Source organism: Typha latifolia, chromosome 12, assembly GCF_019914945.1.
Source record: "Typha latifolia isolate L0001 chromosome 12, TyphaL0001v2, whole genome shotgun sequence".
NCBI classification, from domain to species: domain Eukaryota; kingdom Viridiplantae; phylum Streptophyta; class Magnoliopsida; order Poales; family Typhaceae; genus Typha; species Typha latifolia.
The window spans coordinates 7591667-7604655 of NC_133097.1; the positions used below are offsets into that span (position 1 = coordinate 7591667).

The 12989-nt window shown below is 41.7% G+C and overlaps 3 protein-coding genes and 1 non-coding gene across 5 annotated transcripts; 3 read left to right on the forward strand and 1 right to left on the reverse strand.

Moving 5' to 3' along the window:
- The first annotated feature begins 1538 nt into the window (after window positions 1–1538).
- On the forward strand, window positions 1539–3598 carry LOC140798956 (glycerol-3-phosphate acyltransferase 5-like). 2 transcript variants are annotated; one of them, XM_073153048.1, is made up of 3 exons: window positions 1547–1659; window positions 1738–2168; window positions 2624–3598. In XM_073153048.1, the coding sequence occupies exons 1-3, from the start codon at window positions 1587–1589 to the stop codon at window positions 3536–3538; spliced, it is 1419 nt and encodes a 472-aa protein (XP_073009149.1). In that variant the 5' UTR covers window positions 1547–1586; the 3' UTR covers window positions 3539–3598. The 2 variants fall into 2 exon arrangements, with proteins under 2 accessions (XP_073009148.1, XP_073009149.1); XM_073153047.1 differs by having other exon boundaries at window positions 1539–2168.
- A 979-nt stretch (window positions 3599–4577) lies between these two features.
- On the forward strand, window positions 4578–6380 carry LOC140798957 (E3 ubiquitin-protein ligase RDUF2-like). The gene is made up of 2 exons (XM_073153049.1): window positions 4578–4792; window positions 4890–6380. The coding sequence occupies exon 2, from the start codon at window positions 5075–5077 to the stop codon at window positions 6059–6061; it is 987 nt and encodes a 328-aa protein (XP_073009150.1). The 5' UTR covers window positions 4578–4792; window positions 4890–5074; the 3' UTR covers window positions 6062–6380.
- Window positions 6381–8811: 2431 nt separating this feature from the next.
- On the reverse strand, window positions 8812–8892 carry TRNAL-CAG (transfer RNA leucine (anticodon CAG)). Its single transcript has one exon. It is a non-coding gene; the product is annotated as a tRNA-Leu (tRNA).
- Window positions 8893–10105: 1213 nt separating this feature from the next.
- On the forward strand, window positions 10106–11992 carry LOC140798389 (aspartic proteinase PCS1-like). The gene has a single exon (XM_073152196.1). The coding sequence runs from the start codon at window positions 10527–10529 to the stop codon at window positions 11853–11855; it is 1329 nt and encodes a 442-aa protein (XP_073008297.1). The 5' UTR covers window positions 10106–10526; the 3' UTR covers window positions 11856–11992.
- The last annotated feature ends 997 nt before the right edge of the window (window positions 11993–12989 follow it).

Here is a 12989-nt window from a genome sequence, read left to right on the forward strand (position 1 = left end):
GGTCCTACTCTGGCACGTGCGTTAAAGTACCCAGCGGGCAGCGTAGAGCTGCCACGTAAATAGTGTTGGATTCGCTCGTGTGAGATGATTCGTGATTGGCCACGCCGCATTCGGTTCAGATATTTAAAAAGGGGCCAAGAAGGAAAAAGTCCGTGAAAATTTCCATTTTTAGGATGTTTGGTCTAAATGGTTCAAATTGGAATAAGTTCTATTTGCTAATCTCATCAATGGGGAGGATGATCAGAACCCAATATGGATCTAAAATCAATTTGGAACCAAAATGATAAGAACTGAATCTTTGTGTCATATCTATACCTTTTGTTTTCTATTTTGGTTTACTCATCTTATTTGTTTCTTTGTTATCTATTATATATTAAGTTTTATTTAGTTTGAGGCTAAGTCCCAAACTTCTTCTCGTGCATATCGCCTTCATGATTATTGCCCATCCCTAATAAATTGTGTCAGTTGCAATCACCTTCACTTGCTAATTAATCATGGAGATTTTATTATCAACTATCCTAACCTTTTCTATATTTTTCACACCAAATAACATCCTCTTCCTTCCATGGATTAGATTAGATTGCATGATGTGGGCTGACATATTATTAGTGGAGTCTATGTCATGACACTCAAATCTCATTAGAAAATTGTAATATTTTTGACAGTATATATATATAATGAAGATAAAGAGTGTAATACGAAGAGCGAGGATGAATATTTATTAGTTCATTTTTTGTCACATTTTTAACCCTAGATTTATAAGACATTTAGCCACCAAAAAAATTTAAATGAACAAATGGACTGTCTTTTGCTGAAAAGAGGGACCAGTTAGGCTAAATTCGAAACCTTCCAATATCCAAATAACTACTAATTAATTGCAATAATGTAATCCAGTGATCACCTAAACGACAATGATTGCATTGTGAAGCCAATCGATAAATATAACCCAATGGGGTAGTATAAGAATATGTTATGTCTAATGCTGCACTTTACATTTTTATTCGATAAATATAACCCAATGGGGTAGTATAAGAATATGTTATGTCTAGCTAGATACATTAAGCTTGATTTATATTCGTTTTTAAGAAAATTAAAATAAGTCAGCTAGTAGTTGATTTAAGTGCCAAGCAACCAACCACCAAAGTTCAAATCATATTTCCAATCTAGTTCCATATCAAAATGCCACATTAAACTTCACTCCGTCACCTAAATTTGTTAACCCACTCTTGTTCCAAATTCACCACCTAATCGGACACAACTTTATAAATATATATATGATAGTCTCCATTGGTGGATGAAGACCTGTGAGTTCGGAGAGAGAAATATAACCAAAGAGCATATTATGTGAGCATTGAAAGGGGCATGCAAGTAAGTTAGTTCACGTTGGTTGTGAAGTACATCCAATAACTTCCAGGGGTGGTTGTGAAGTTAACCTGCCTAATTTCCTTCAAACCTAATAATCGATAAAGACCATTTGATATATATATATATATATATATATATATATATATGTATGTATCTTTTTCATACCTTGCACCGCTACAAAAACCAATAGAATTAACAGTAGCTAGTAACCAATTCTTAACATGGACGGTCGAAAAGCTAGCCAGCCGCAGTCCGGCTCAATCGTATCGGAGCTCGAGGGAACGCTTCTCAAGGGTTTGGATGCCTTTCCTTATTTTATGCTCATCGCTTTTGAGGTCTCGGGATTGCTCAGATTCGTGTTGCTGTTATTAGTGTGGCCTTTGCTCCAGTTGCTGGACTTGTTCGAATTAACTAACCTAACCTTGCGAACAATGGTGTTCATCGCGACCGTGGGTGTCAGGAAGGCGGAGATCGAGGCGGTGGCACGCGCCGTGCTGCCAAAGTTCTACATGGACGACATAGACATGGCGGCGTGGCACTTGTTTGGGGCGTACGAGCGGAGGGTGGTGGTGACCAGGTGGCCGAAGGTGATGGTGGAATCTTTTGCCAAGGAGCACTTGGGTGCGGACCAGGTAATCGGGTGCGAGCTCTACGTGAACAGGTTTGGCTTCGTGACTGGGTTCATTAAGGAAGATGAACGGACGGTCGGCGATCAGGTGACGGAGATATTCAACGGTGGTGATGTGCCGGATGTTGGATTGAGTCGAGCTGGGTTGACTAATGAATTCCTATCGTTTTGCAAGGTGAACAATAGAAGGGATAAAAGCTCGGCAGAAACGCTCTAGAACTATTAATTTGCATTAGATTGTTTCATTAATAACCACTAGCAACATACCTTGTGATCTAGCTTTTGTTACAATTCGGATAGACTAACGATTACCTGATTCTAAGCAATTATCCTTACCCATCAACCTATGTTAGCATTAACTATATATCCACGTTGAGCTCCTCGTGACAGTAAACAACACAAACGTTACGTACGTTAATTTCAAATTATAACTTATATTTGCATAGCATGACATATTACGAAGGAGTATTCTGACGATTTTCTCTGTTAAAGAAAGCCATTATTAGATCATCTTCGTGATTCTACCACAAGTTAATGAGTATAAGAGGTCATGTGAGGGCTTTTTATCTTATCTCTGATCTATATAAATTATGAATATATAAAAGATTCTTAATTCATCGTCTTAAACAGGAACGATATCATCCACCGTTCACCACCGTTCTCAACCACCATGACCAAACCCCGCTGCTCCCAGTAATCTTCCACGACGGCCGCCTCGTCTGCCGGCCGACCCCCTTCATGTCCCTGGTCATCCTCCTCTGGATCCCCGTCGGTATCGTGCTGGCCTTCGTCCGCATGGCCGTCGGCCTCACCGTCCCCATCTGGATCATCCCCCACATCGCCCGCTACTTCGGTGGTGCCGTCAACATCCACGGTTGCCCCCCTCCCCCGGTCTCCTCCTCCTCCTCCAGCGGCGTCCTCTTCGTCTGCACCCACCGCACCCTGATGGACCCCGTCGTTCTCGCCACCGTCCTCGGCCGCCGGATACCGGCCGTCACCTACTCCATCTCCCGCCTCGCCGAGATCCTCTCCCCCATCCGCACCGTCCGCCTCAGCCGCGACCGCCAGCTCGACGCCGCCCGCATCAAAAATGAGCTATCCAAAGGCGACCTCGTGGTCTGCCCCGAAGGAACCACGTGCAGGGAGCCGTTCCTGCTAAGATTTAGCGCGCTCTTCGCGGAGCTCACCGACCGGATAGTGCCGGTCGCCATGAACTACCGCGTCGGGCTCTTCCACCCGACGACCGCGAGGGGGTGGAAGGCGATGGATCCAATATTCTTCTTCATGAACCCGAGGCCCATCTACGAGGTCACGTTTTTGAACCAGCTGCCGATGGAGGCCACGTGCTCGGCCGGGAAGAACCCGCATGACGTGGCGAACTACGTGCAGCGGCTGCTCGCCGCGTCGCTCGGGTTCGAGTGCACCAACTTTACGAGGAAGGATAAGTATCGGATGCTTGCCGGGAACGATGGGACTGTGCGCTTGAAGTCGGCCACGACTTGCATGGACAGGATTAGGGAGCTGCTGGGTTTCTTACTGCATTAAATTGCAAATGCTCTCTATGATTCATTCCAGCTCTTGCACTCTGGATTTGTTGTATTTAAGGCAAGCTATATATATATATATATATATATATATATATATATATATATATATATAATTAAAAAAAAAACAGAGAGGGTTTTGTCTGGGAGGAAGAGAGAGCCTCTCCCTCCCTCTTTACCGTCTTTTTTTTTTCTTTCCCCTCCTTTCTATCCAACTCTCTCATCTTTTCTAGTTAATGATTGCAATTCAACATTGGTGGTCTTCGCTTGTGCGTGCCTAGATCTTCGGTGATTGCTATGAAGCGGCTAGACATTAGGCCCCTCTTGCGGGGCTATATGGGTTGTATGTATCTTATGTAATCTCTTTAGGCCTTTTGAATTTATTATATTTTTTTTGTTCTTGTGTAGTAGATGCTTATAGCCGTCCATCTCTCCCTCTTTGCTGTGGATCAAGCTTGAATAATTTATAACATAACTAGTAAAATTATCTGCCAACTTGCCAATTCCGACATTAGCTAGCTCACTAAATTTCAACCTTTGACACGAGAGAGTGACTTTCTTTCCAAGTGGGAGATATTTGCTTTGACGAATGCACTTCTTGCTTCAACTACTGCCCAGCTACTAATTCACTTCTAGATATTTTGTTGTTGACCCGTCGGACGTACAATGGGTTGTTATTATACTAATACCAAGAGGTACTGCAACGGCTAAAATATCTGTATAAAAATGCAATATTTAATATACATCAACAGTGAAATATATGATATTAATAATTGGCGCACATCTAATGATCAACAATGAAAATCACGGAAAAATAAATAATAGAAAGGACCATCCCTCTCTCTCTATATCATCTTGTAATTTCCATGATCGAGTTAGCGCGTGACACCAAGTTAAAATATTGTAACCAATAGGCCGTCGTTGTTGACTAACAGAAGTCAAGTCAACGTCATGTCGTCATAACGCCGTTGAGTAGACGGCGTCTGCAGTTACGCAGGTTATCACAGCGGCGAAGCTTCCTCGGGGGCTTAAAAAAAAAAGTTAAAACCACCCTCACCTTTGCTTTCAATTCTTCCTTTGCAGCTTACCTCCATCCATCTCTCTTCTGTTCCAAGTTCCAACCCAATTGTCCACTTGCTTGAGCAGAGTTGGGTCACCACCCGGTGACTTTTACTCGCCCCCTCACGGCCTCCTTGGGCTTCGCAGTCGTCATCGATCTCCGAGACGGTAATATATGGTGTGGAGACCAAGAAAGGTATCCAAAGTTTTCTTTCCCTTTGAGCCCTCTTCTTGCTTATTTCGCCTGCCAATTTTGGACATTTCTTCGTGGTTTTTTTTTTTTCCGATCAAAGATTGGATTTTGCGGGGGTTTGTCGTGGAAACGTTCCGATTTTTAGTCTTCCAGTTGAAGAGGGATTGAGAAATTCTAGTGCTATTGTATCGAAGATTGGATTTTGGGGGACTTCCGAGCTGAAGAAATCTTGCCATATTGATTTTTTTTTTAATTGGATCTTGAGATCGATCTCCAGTTCGTTAAATGGCGACGTCGTCTTCCTACTGGTGCCACGCTTGCACCCGCTTCGTTAGGGTTCGGCCCGAAGACTCCATCGTCTGCCCTAACTGCGACGGCGGCTTCCTCGAAGCCGTCGATTCCACTCCCCTCCCTATCCCCACAGCCTCCGAATCACGCCATCGCCGCCACCGCCGGCGCGACCGCTCCCCCTTCAACCCAGTCATCGTCCTCCGTCGCCCCACAGGGTCGGATCCTGATCCGGAAGGCTCCGCCTTCGGCCTCTATTACGACGACGGATCCGGGTCCGGCCTCCGCCCTCTCCCATCTCCCATGTCGGACTTCCTCATGGGCTCTGGCTTCGACCGCCTCCTCGACCAACTCGCCCAGATCGAGGCCAACGGGTTCGGATCGGGGGTCCCGTTCGACCGCCCGCCGGCCTCGAAGGCCGCGATCGAGTCCATGCCCACCGTCGAGATTGCTGCCGGCCACGTTAGCGCCGAGGCCCACTGCGCCGTGTGCAAGGAGGCCTTCGACCTCGGGGCCGAGGCTAGGGAGATGCCCTGCAAGCACATCTACCACCAAGATTGCATCTTGCCGTGGCTCTCCCTCCGGAATTCGTGCCCGGTGTGCCGCCACGAGCTGCCCAGCGACGTGGCGCGGAATAGAGATGGGTCGGAATTGGACGGCGGCGGCGACGAGCATGGCGGCGGCGGTGCGGTGGGCCTTACGATCTGGAGGCTCCCGGGAGGCGGGTTCGCGGTGGGGAGGTTCTCCGGCGGGAGGCGGGCAGGGGAGCGCGAGATCCCGGTTGTCTACACCGAGATGGACGGCGCATTCAACGCCGGCGGTTCGCCGAGGAGGATCTCCTGGCCTTCAAGAGGGAGCCGGGCGAGGGAGAGAGGCGGAATCGGCCGAGCAATTCACAATTTCTTCGCATTCTTCTCCCGAATGCGGCATTCTTCGCCTATCACCAGTGGCCACGCATCGAGGAGTTGGCGCCGCCGGCGGTAGCAAGATCCGATAATGGTACAAGAAACTTTTTACTCTATTAGCATCTTTGTTCGTTGCTACTATCTAAGAAGAGCAGAAGAGGATTTGGAGAAGATAAACTAGAGCTGCTTAATTAGTGTTGCTCACTTTACTGTACATAGACAATCTCTGGAGAAGGTTGCTGCACTTCTTGATGCCAATCTCATTCTTATTGCTCTTCCTTGCAGAAGAAAGGAAAAACTGTAGTTATTTAAATACTCCTTGGAGTTTAATTGGGCACATGTTGTTATGTACTATAACTACTGCAATTGTTATGAGTTACTGCTTCCTATTTGATCTCTCTCTCTCTCTCTCTGTCTCTGTGATAATCTTTTGGATCATATTTGCTACTTTTCAGTTTGGAATGCTAATTCCATCCGCTGCACTTTGCAAGTTTGCATTCATTTGATAGAAATAATTCTTAACATCAAAGGTGGTTGGCCTTTTGCTGCTTGTTTGCATTTTTATGAGATATGGATGCAGTTGATCTCCATTAACTCTGCCAATGGAGCAAAGGAAGCAAATCTAGTAGAGAATGAATTGGCTTTTGCTTCAACTCTGCTGATCATTGTTGAAAAGATTTATGCTGCCCCCATTGGATTGGTGATTCCTTTTTTTCACCTTTCCTAACAATGCTTTCTTGATTCCCTCAGCAATTTGTCTGGTCATCTTTTCAAGTGCCCATCCCCTCACCACATCCTTAAAGCAAATCTTAGTAATATTTCCAGGTGGAGTATTTATTCTTTTCTCCTTTTAAAAGCCATATGTGATATGTGAGCTAGCATATGGCATTCTACTTTAATGCTTGTCGACTTTTTGTAAACCAAGTCAGGCATTTGTTCATAGGTTTACCTTGCAGACCTAATCAGATTAAATGTTATTTTTGGTGTTTGGTGTAAAGGACCCAACAACATTTTACAGAGCAATGATAATTGCCAATTAAACATCAAAATGAGAATTAGGATATGACATAAATTAAAGGAGAAATGATTGTTTTACTCCTGATATGTAGTCATTTAAAACTGCACTTTGGAGACAAAAAGCATCCAAGGAGGAAAGGGATGGCAGCCTATAGCCTTATAAGAGGGGACATGGTTACTGACACGAGGCAGAGACCCATTTGCAATTTGGGTCCAGAATTGGGTCAGTCAAGCCTAAACTGAGGGTCCCAATGTTTCTCACAGCTAAAAGTTTACAAAAAAAGGCCATTATATTTGAACTGCTGATAACTCTAAAGCTAAAATGTTTTTTTTTTTGGGGGGGTATACCCACTCAAAATTAAACCTATGGTTTTTGGGGTGATACACAGACAAGATTATAGTATATATGTCCTTTTACTAGTGAATTAATAAAATTTTAATAGTTAGTTATCTCTGAGGTGCATTTATAAAAAAGAAAACTAGAGGGGTATACACACAAATATCAAATCTAAAGGTTATAAAGTTGACGATAGAAAGAGGAGGCATTATTTCATTTGCTCAATAAGCATGTAGCATACATTAAATATTGGATTATAATGTAAAATTCTTGATACTTCTCATCAATTTCTCTCCCTTATTATTCTTAATGGTAAATTATAAATTGTCCCCGTCAGTTATGCCTAATTTTAAACTAACCTTAAATTTTTATTTGTATTACTTTACTCCCATATGGTTTAGACTAATGTGAAAATAGTAACTTTTTCATCTAAATTAACAAAAGATGTATAATTACCATAATCCAATTGTTTAAATAAATATGAATCATATATTTAAAGGGTAGCACATTGCAATTTAACTAAGATTTAAGATTTATAATCTTAGATTGGAGAAGATAAAAGACGTTGAAAGTGCAATTAGTTTAAATTTGAAGAAAATGGATTAGTAAATCTAATAGAATGAGAAGGGCATTTCTGTCATTTCAAAATTTATTATGATGAGAAAATTTTCACTAATATTTTCTTTGTTAGTTTGGATGTAATATTTAACAGTTTTAAATTACTCTAAATCAGATTAAGTGATACAAATGATCAGGGATAATTTTATTTTAGGCATAACTGCAGGGGGTAATTTATAATTTACCATATTCTTAATTAGACCTTTGTCCTCGGCCCAACATCGTTGCCGGGCCCAACCAATAACCAGGTAAGTTATGAATTATTACTACTAAATGTTAGTAGTAATTTTGCAATTCAGTGCCCGTTTTTGTTTTTAATTTCAATATGATAATTATACTGGTCTCCTAGATCAAAATATATATTAGATAAAAATATTGCGAGTATGAACATTTATGCATGAGAAAAATGGAAGGCCAAAAAAAATTAATCCGTGTAGCGTCGACTATAAACCTTCTGAAAAGTACAGTAAAAATAATAAATTCCAATGAGTTCGAGAAACCCACAATTAATTTACGTTGTTATGTCTAAAATAAAACTTATTCTAAGAAATTTTGCCTTCATATAATTTTGGCGTTAAATTTTATTAACCAAACTTAATTTAAAAAGAAAAGTATAATAAAATATAATAATCCTATTGTTTGACAAAATATAAAATTTACACCCATACTTTTTAGATAATTAAAAGTATGGTGTTTCAGAATATCCAACCTTATTTAGAACATTTGTATAGGATTGTCATAGGGTTATATAATCTTTTGTAAAGGGTAGAGTCATACACACACATAGACAGAAGAATTTGGTTAAGAATTGGGCAGAAAAAAAGTAACATTTTTTATTTAACACAAATGAAAATATTTGTCAAGAATGGGATTCGAACCCATGCCCTTTCGGACCAGTACCTGAAACTGGCGCCTTAGACCAACTCGGCCATCTTGACATCTGTGTTTCTTTTGAATGAATATAATTTAATATATAATTTAATTTATTGACCACTTCTGTGATTTTATCCAAGAAGAGAGTGCCAACTGCTACAACAATCTACTACACATGCCTGTCACACGTGTAGCAAATCAAGTACAAATGTAATCGAGTAGTTTGGCTATTGGGTGATGAGACCCATCCATCCCCTAACAAACAAAACTGTTGAGAAAAAGATTTCCCCAAAGACAATGACCCAATCTTCTCCTCTTATTTAGTGCAATCATTGCCAACTCCATGGATGCAATGATGAGGTGTTCCAAAGCATGCGAATGGCATGAGAAACTTAGATAGATGCATGGATTGATGCGACTTGTGAAATGGATAAGTAGGTGCTGCCCATTCTCATCTATAGATGGGTCCAATCATTTGAGCAAAGTCAATACAATAACAACTGCTCCATTTCATTCGATTAAGATATATATGAGTAGTATTTTCTTTTCTTAAAAAGAATTGGTGCCTTAGTAAGGACAATGAAATTATCTACCATGATGTGTCTCAAGGATTATAATATTTATTTATTTAATAATTACAATAGCATATTTCTCTGCAAAACTATATGAAGAAATATCTAGGGATGAATTAGATTGTAAGGTTGTTAATTACTCATAGCTTAGAGTTAACAAATGGGTTCAATAGCTTATAGTTTTACTTCAAACTTAAAGTACTAAACTCTTTCATAGTTTAGGCCAAATTATATAGCAATATAGTTAATGCTACTATTTATTAATGGCAGAAACTATTAGTGCCAATAAAATATCATTAGTTTTGGATGAGCAAGGATAGGCTTAGCAATTGCATCCTTCCAGCCAACCTTTCGATTCCTCTCCTGTGACACAGTTATTATTAGAATAATTGTGAAAATAGCATTAATACCTAATACTATTAATTCCTCTTCCGTGTCATGCTAAAGATTGGAGGGAAGGCTGTATGCTGTTCCATCGACGTGTGCACAGCTGCCGCACGATTGCATTAATGTCCATCAGTCATCAGATCTTTGCCGACGAGGATGATTGCTGGAGTCAAAGAAAGATACTAAAAATCTATTAAATGACAAAGACAAAATTAATTGATTAAAAAGGACATATATTTAGTGTGCTAAATAGGATGGACCAACCGTCTTAAGACACAAGAGTCAAATAGGCTTTATAATCACCACAGTTAAGTTTTCATGAATTCAAAATAATATAATTCATAAGTAATCATACCCCCCAATACGTAGCTTGGTGTAAATAAAGACTTCTCTTTTGAGAAAGTATTGTGACTAACTAAATAATTCATGGCTAACCCTACCATCTTTCCTCTCTGCCAAGCAGCCAAAGTAGACGCTAATAATGGAATACAGTCTACAGGAGTTTTCCATTCTATTCCATTCCTCGAGGAGAAAAGCAAAAGGTTTTCCATTATTTTCCTCTTCCTTTCCGCACGTCTACTAAACGACAGCATCTACTTCGTAATCAAGAAGACAAGTGACACCTCCCCTGCCTCCTTCCAAACTCCATCTCCACTTCTCTCTTCTACCCTATAAATAATGTGTGTAAAATTCCATCTCCCAGTAGTCACTACTCCAAAAGAAATTAAATTCATCCCACCATGGCCTTCTTCTCCACTTCTTTCTTCGTTCTTCTACTTCTCTGCTTTGCAATAACTTGTAGTGCTATAAGAACTACTATTAATGCTAGAACTACAAAGCCAAAGCCTCTTCTTTTTCCTCTGAGAAGCCAAGAGGTGTCATCTTTATCCATCCCAAGGCCGACGAACAAGCTCCTTTTCCACCACAACGTCTCCCTCACCGTCTCCCTCTCGGTGGGCACTCCGCCCCAGAACGTCTCCATGGTGCTCGACACCGGAAGTGAGCTCTCGTGGCTCCATTGCAATCCCGGCCACTCTCCGGGGACCTCCAATTCCCCACAGTACTTCCGACCCAATTCCTCCGCTTCCTTCTCTACCATCCATTGCTCCTCCCCAGCTTGCCGCTCGCAGACCCGCGACCTCGCGATACCGGCCACCTGCGACCCGGCCTCCCACCTTTGCCACGTGTCGCTCTCCTACGCCGACGCGTCCTCGTCAGACGGCGCGCTCTCCGCCGATCTCTTCCGCATGGGCGAGTCCCCGCCCGTCCAGACCTTCTTCGGATGCATGGATTCCACCTTCGACTCCTCCGACGGCGGCGCCGCCCCGTCGGGGCTACTGGGTATGAACAGGGGACACCTCTCCTTCATCTCCCAAACAGCCACGCGTCGGTTCTCCTACTGCATCTCTGACCGGGACTCCTCCGGCCTCCTCCTCCTCGGCCACTCGGATCTCCCCTTCCTCCCCCTAAACTACACACCCCTCGTCCGCCTCTCGACTCCACTCCCGTACTTCGACTCCATCGCCTACTCCATCCAATTGCAAGGCATTCGCGTCTCCTCTACTCCGCTCCCACTACCCAAGTCCACCTTCGTCCCCGACCACACCGGAGCAGGGCAAACCATGATAGATTCGGGGACCCAATTCACCTTCCTCCTCGGAGACGCCTACAAAGCTCTCAAGATGGAATTTTTACGCCAAACGAGAGAAATCCTCACAATCCTAAACGAGCCCGACTTCGTATTCCAGGGGGCGTTCGACCTCTGCTTCAGGATACGGGAAAGTGAGCCGTTGCCGAGGTTACCTCCCGTTGTTCTACAGTTCGAAGGGGCGGAGGTGACGGTATCCGGGGATAGGCTGTTGTATAAGTTATCCGGGGAGAGGAGAGGGAGGGACAGCGTGTGGTGTTTTACGTTTGGGAACTCGGATATGGTTCCGATATCCGCGTACGTTATCGGGCATCATCACCAGCAAAACGTGTGGGTCGAATACGATATCGAGAATAATCGGGTCGGATTTGCGCCGATCCGGTGCGATGTTGCGAGCCAGAGATTGGGTCTGGTTTTATAATACCTAGTGGTTTGGGTTCTTGTTTTCCTTTTTTTTTTTTTTTTTGGGCTCTCTCTCTCTCTAAATGAGAGTTTATGTATATAGTTTAGATTGTAAATTATTGTATTATTTAACCGTAGTTACAAAATTCGTACTAAGTTGGTTCAACCATCTTGGCTTATCGTCTGAGAGGATGAGTAGCTCCAAGTATTCAGGACATGTGAAGTTCGTACAAAGGTTTTACACAAAGGTTGTTCAAGATTTTGAACCTATTTGCGAATAATTCTAAAATAATTTTTTGCCTTTTTATTTAGTCTCAGCGTTCACGAGAGATGCTTGCTATTCATGAAATCCAAGTATCCAACACTTTGGTTGCTTCTTCTAGAAACGCGTTTTCGGTTTGTCCTACTAGTAGGAGTCACTTTATTTAGCCGTCCTCATAAATTGACTGGATTTGGGTCACGTTCTTATCAGTCACTATCTGTTTGCTGGATATAGTTATCCGTATCATCAATTCCACTACTTATAAAACTATAATTTATCCGCTGTAATATTTGATGTGCATCTTAATAGGACATGCTGATTGATATATGGTAGAGAGCTTAGGCACGCATTGGATTAGTTGAGTGATAGAAGGTTAGATGTTACATCTTATTCCTTAATTAATGCATATATTTGGCTAAGTTCTTTGATCTTTTCCTCTCTATATATAGAGCTAGGCTAGATATTTATGTAATTGTACAAAAAGATTTGGAACTTTTTAAAAATTTATAAATTAACTATGTTGTTACAGAAGATTATAATTAGTAGATTAATTTGGTACGTTATAGTTTGCTCTTATAGTTTTATCCAATTTTAATCCACACATTATACTTTAAATTTAAGTACTTAATTCTCGTGTAATTCAAATTTAGATTTTTTTTAGTGAAAATTAATTATACAAATAATCAAACTACTCTATCATCACCAACGTCCATATATTTTACTATCACTAAATAGCTAAATGAAAAAACTATTCCTATTATTATCAAATTATATTTTGCAGGGGTAATTAAGTTTGTTCACACTTTAAATAATGATTGACTAATGATTAAAATTTAGTTTAGACAACAAGAGGATTTTTTGAACAGATAGCCCCTAGAAGATATCATTCAT

Bases quoted from the DNA above. Each gene is read 5' to 3' on its own strand.
- LOC140798956 (XM_073153047.1), top strand. From the start codon at position 1,587: ATGGACGGTCGAAAAGCTAGCCAGCCGCAGTCCGGCTCAATCGTATCG. The intron at 2,169-2,623 runs GTGAACAATAGA...CGTCTTAAACAG, and splicing joins AATTCCTATCGTTTTGCAAG to GAACGATATCATCCACCGTT.
- LOC140798957 (XM_073153049.1), top strand. From the start codon at position 5,075: ATGGCGACGTCGTCTTCCTACTGGTGCCACGCTTGCACCCGCTTCGTT.
- LOC140798389 (XM_073152196.1), top strand. From the start codon at position 10,527: ATGGCCTTCTTCTCCACTTCTTTCTTCGTTCTTCTACTTCTCTGCTTT.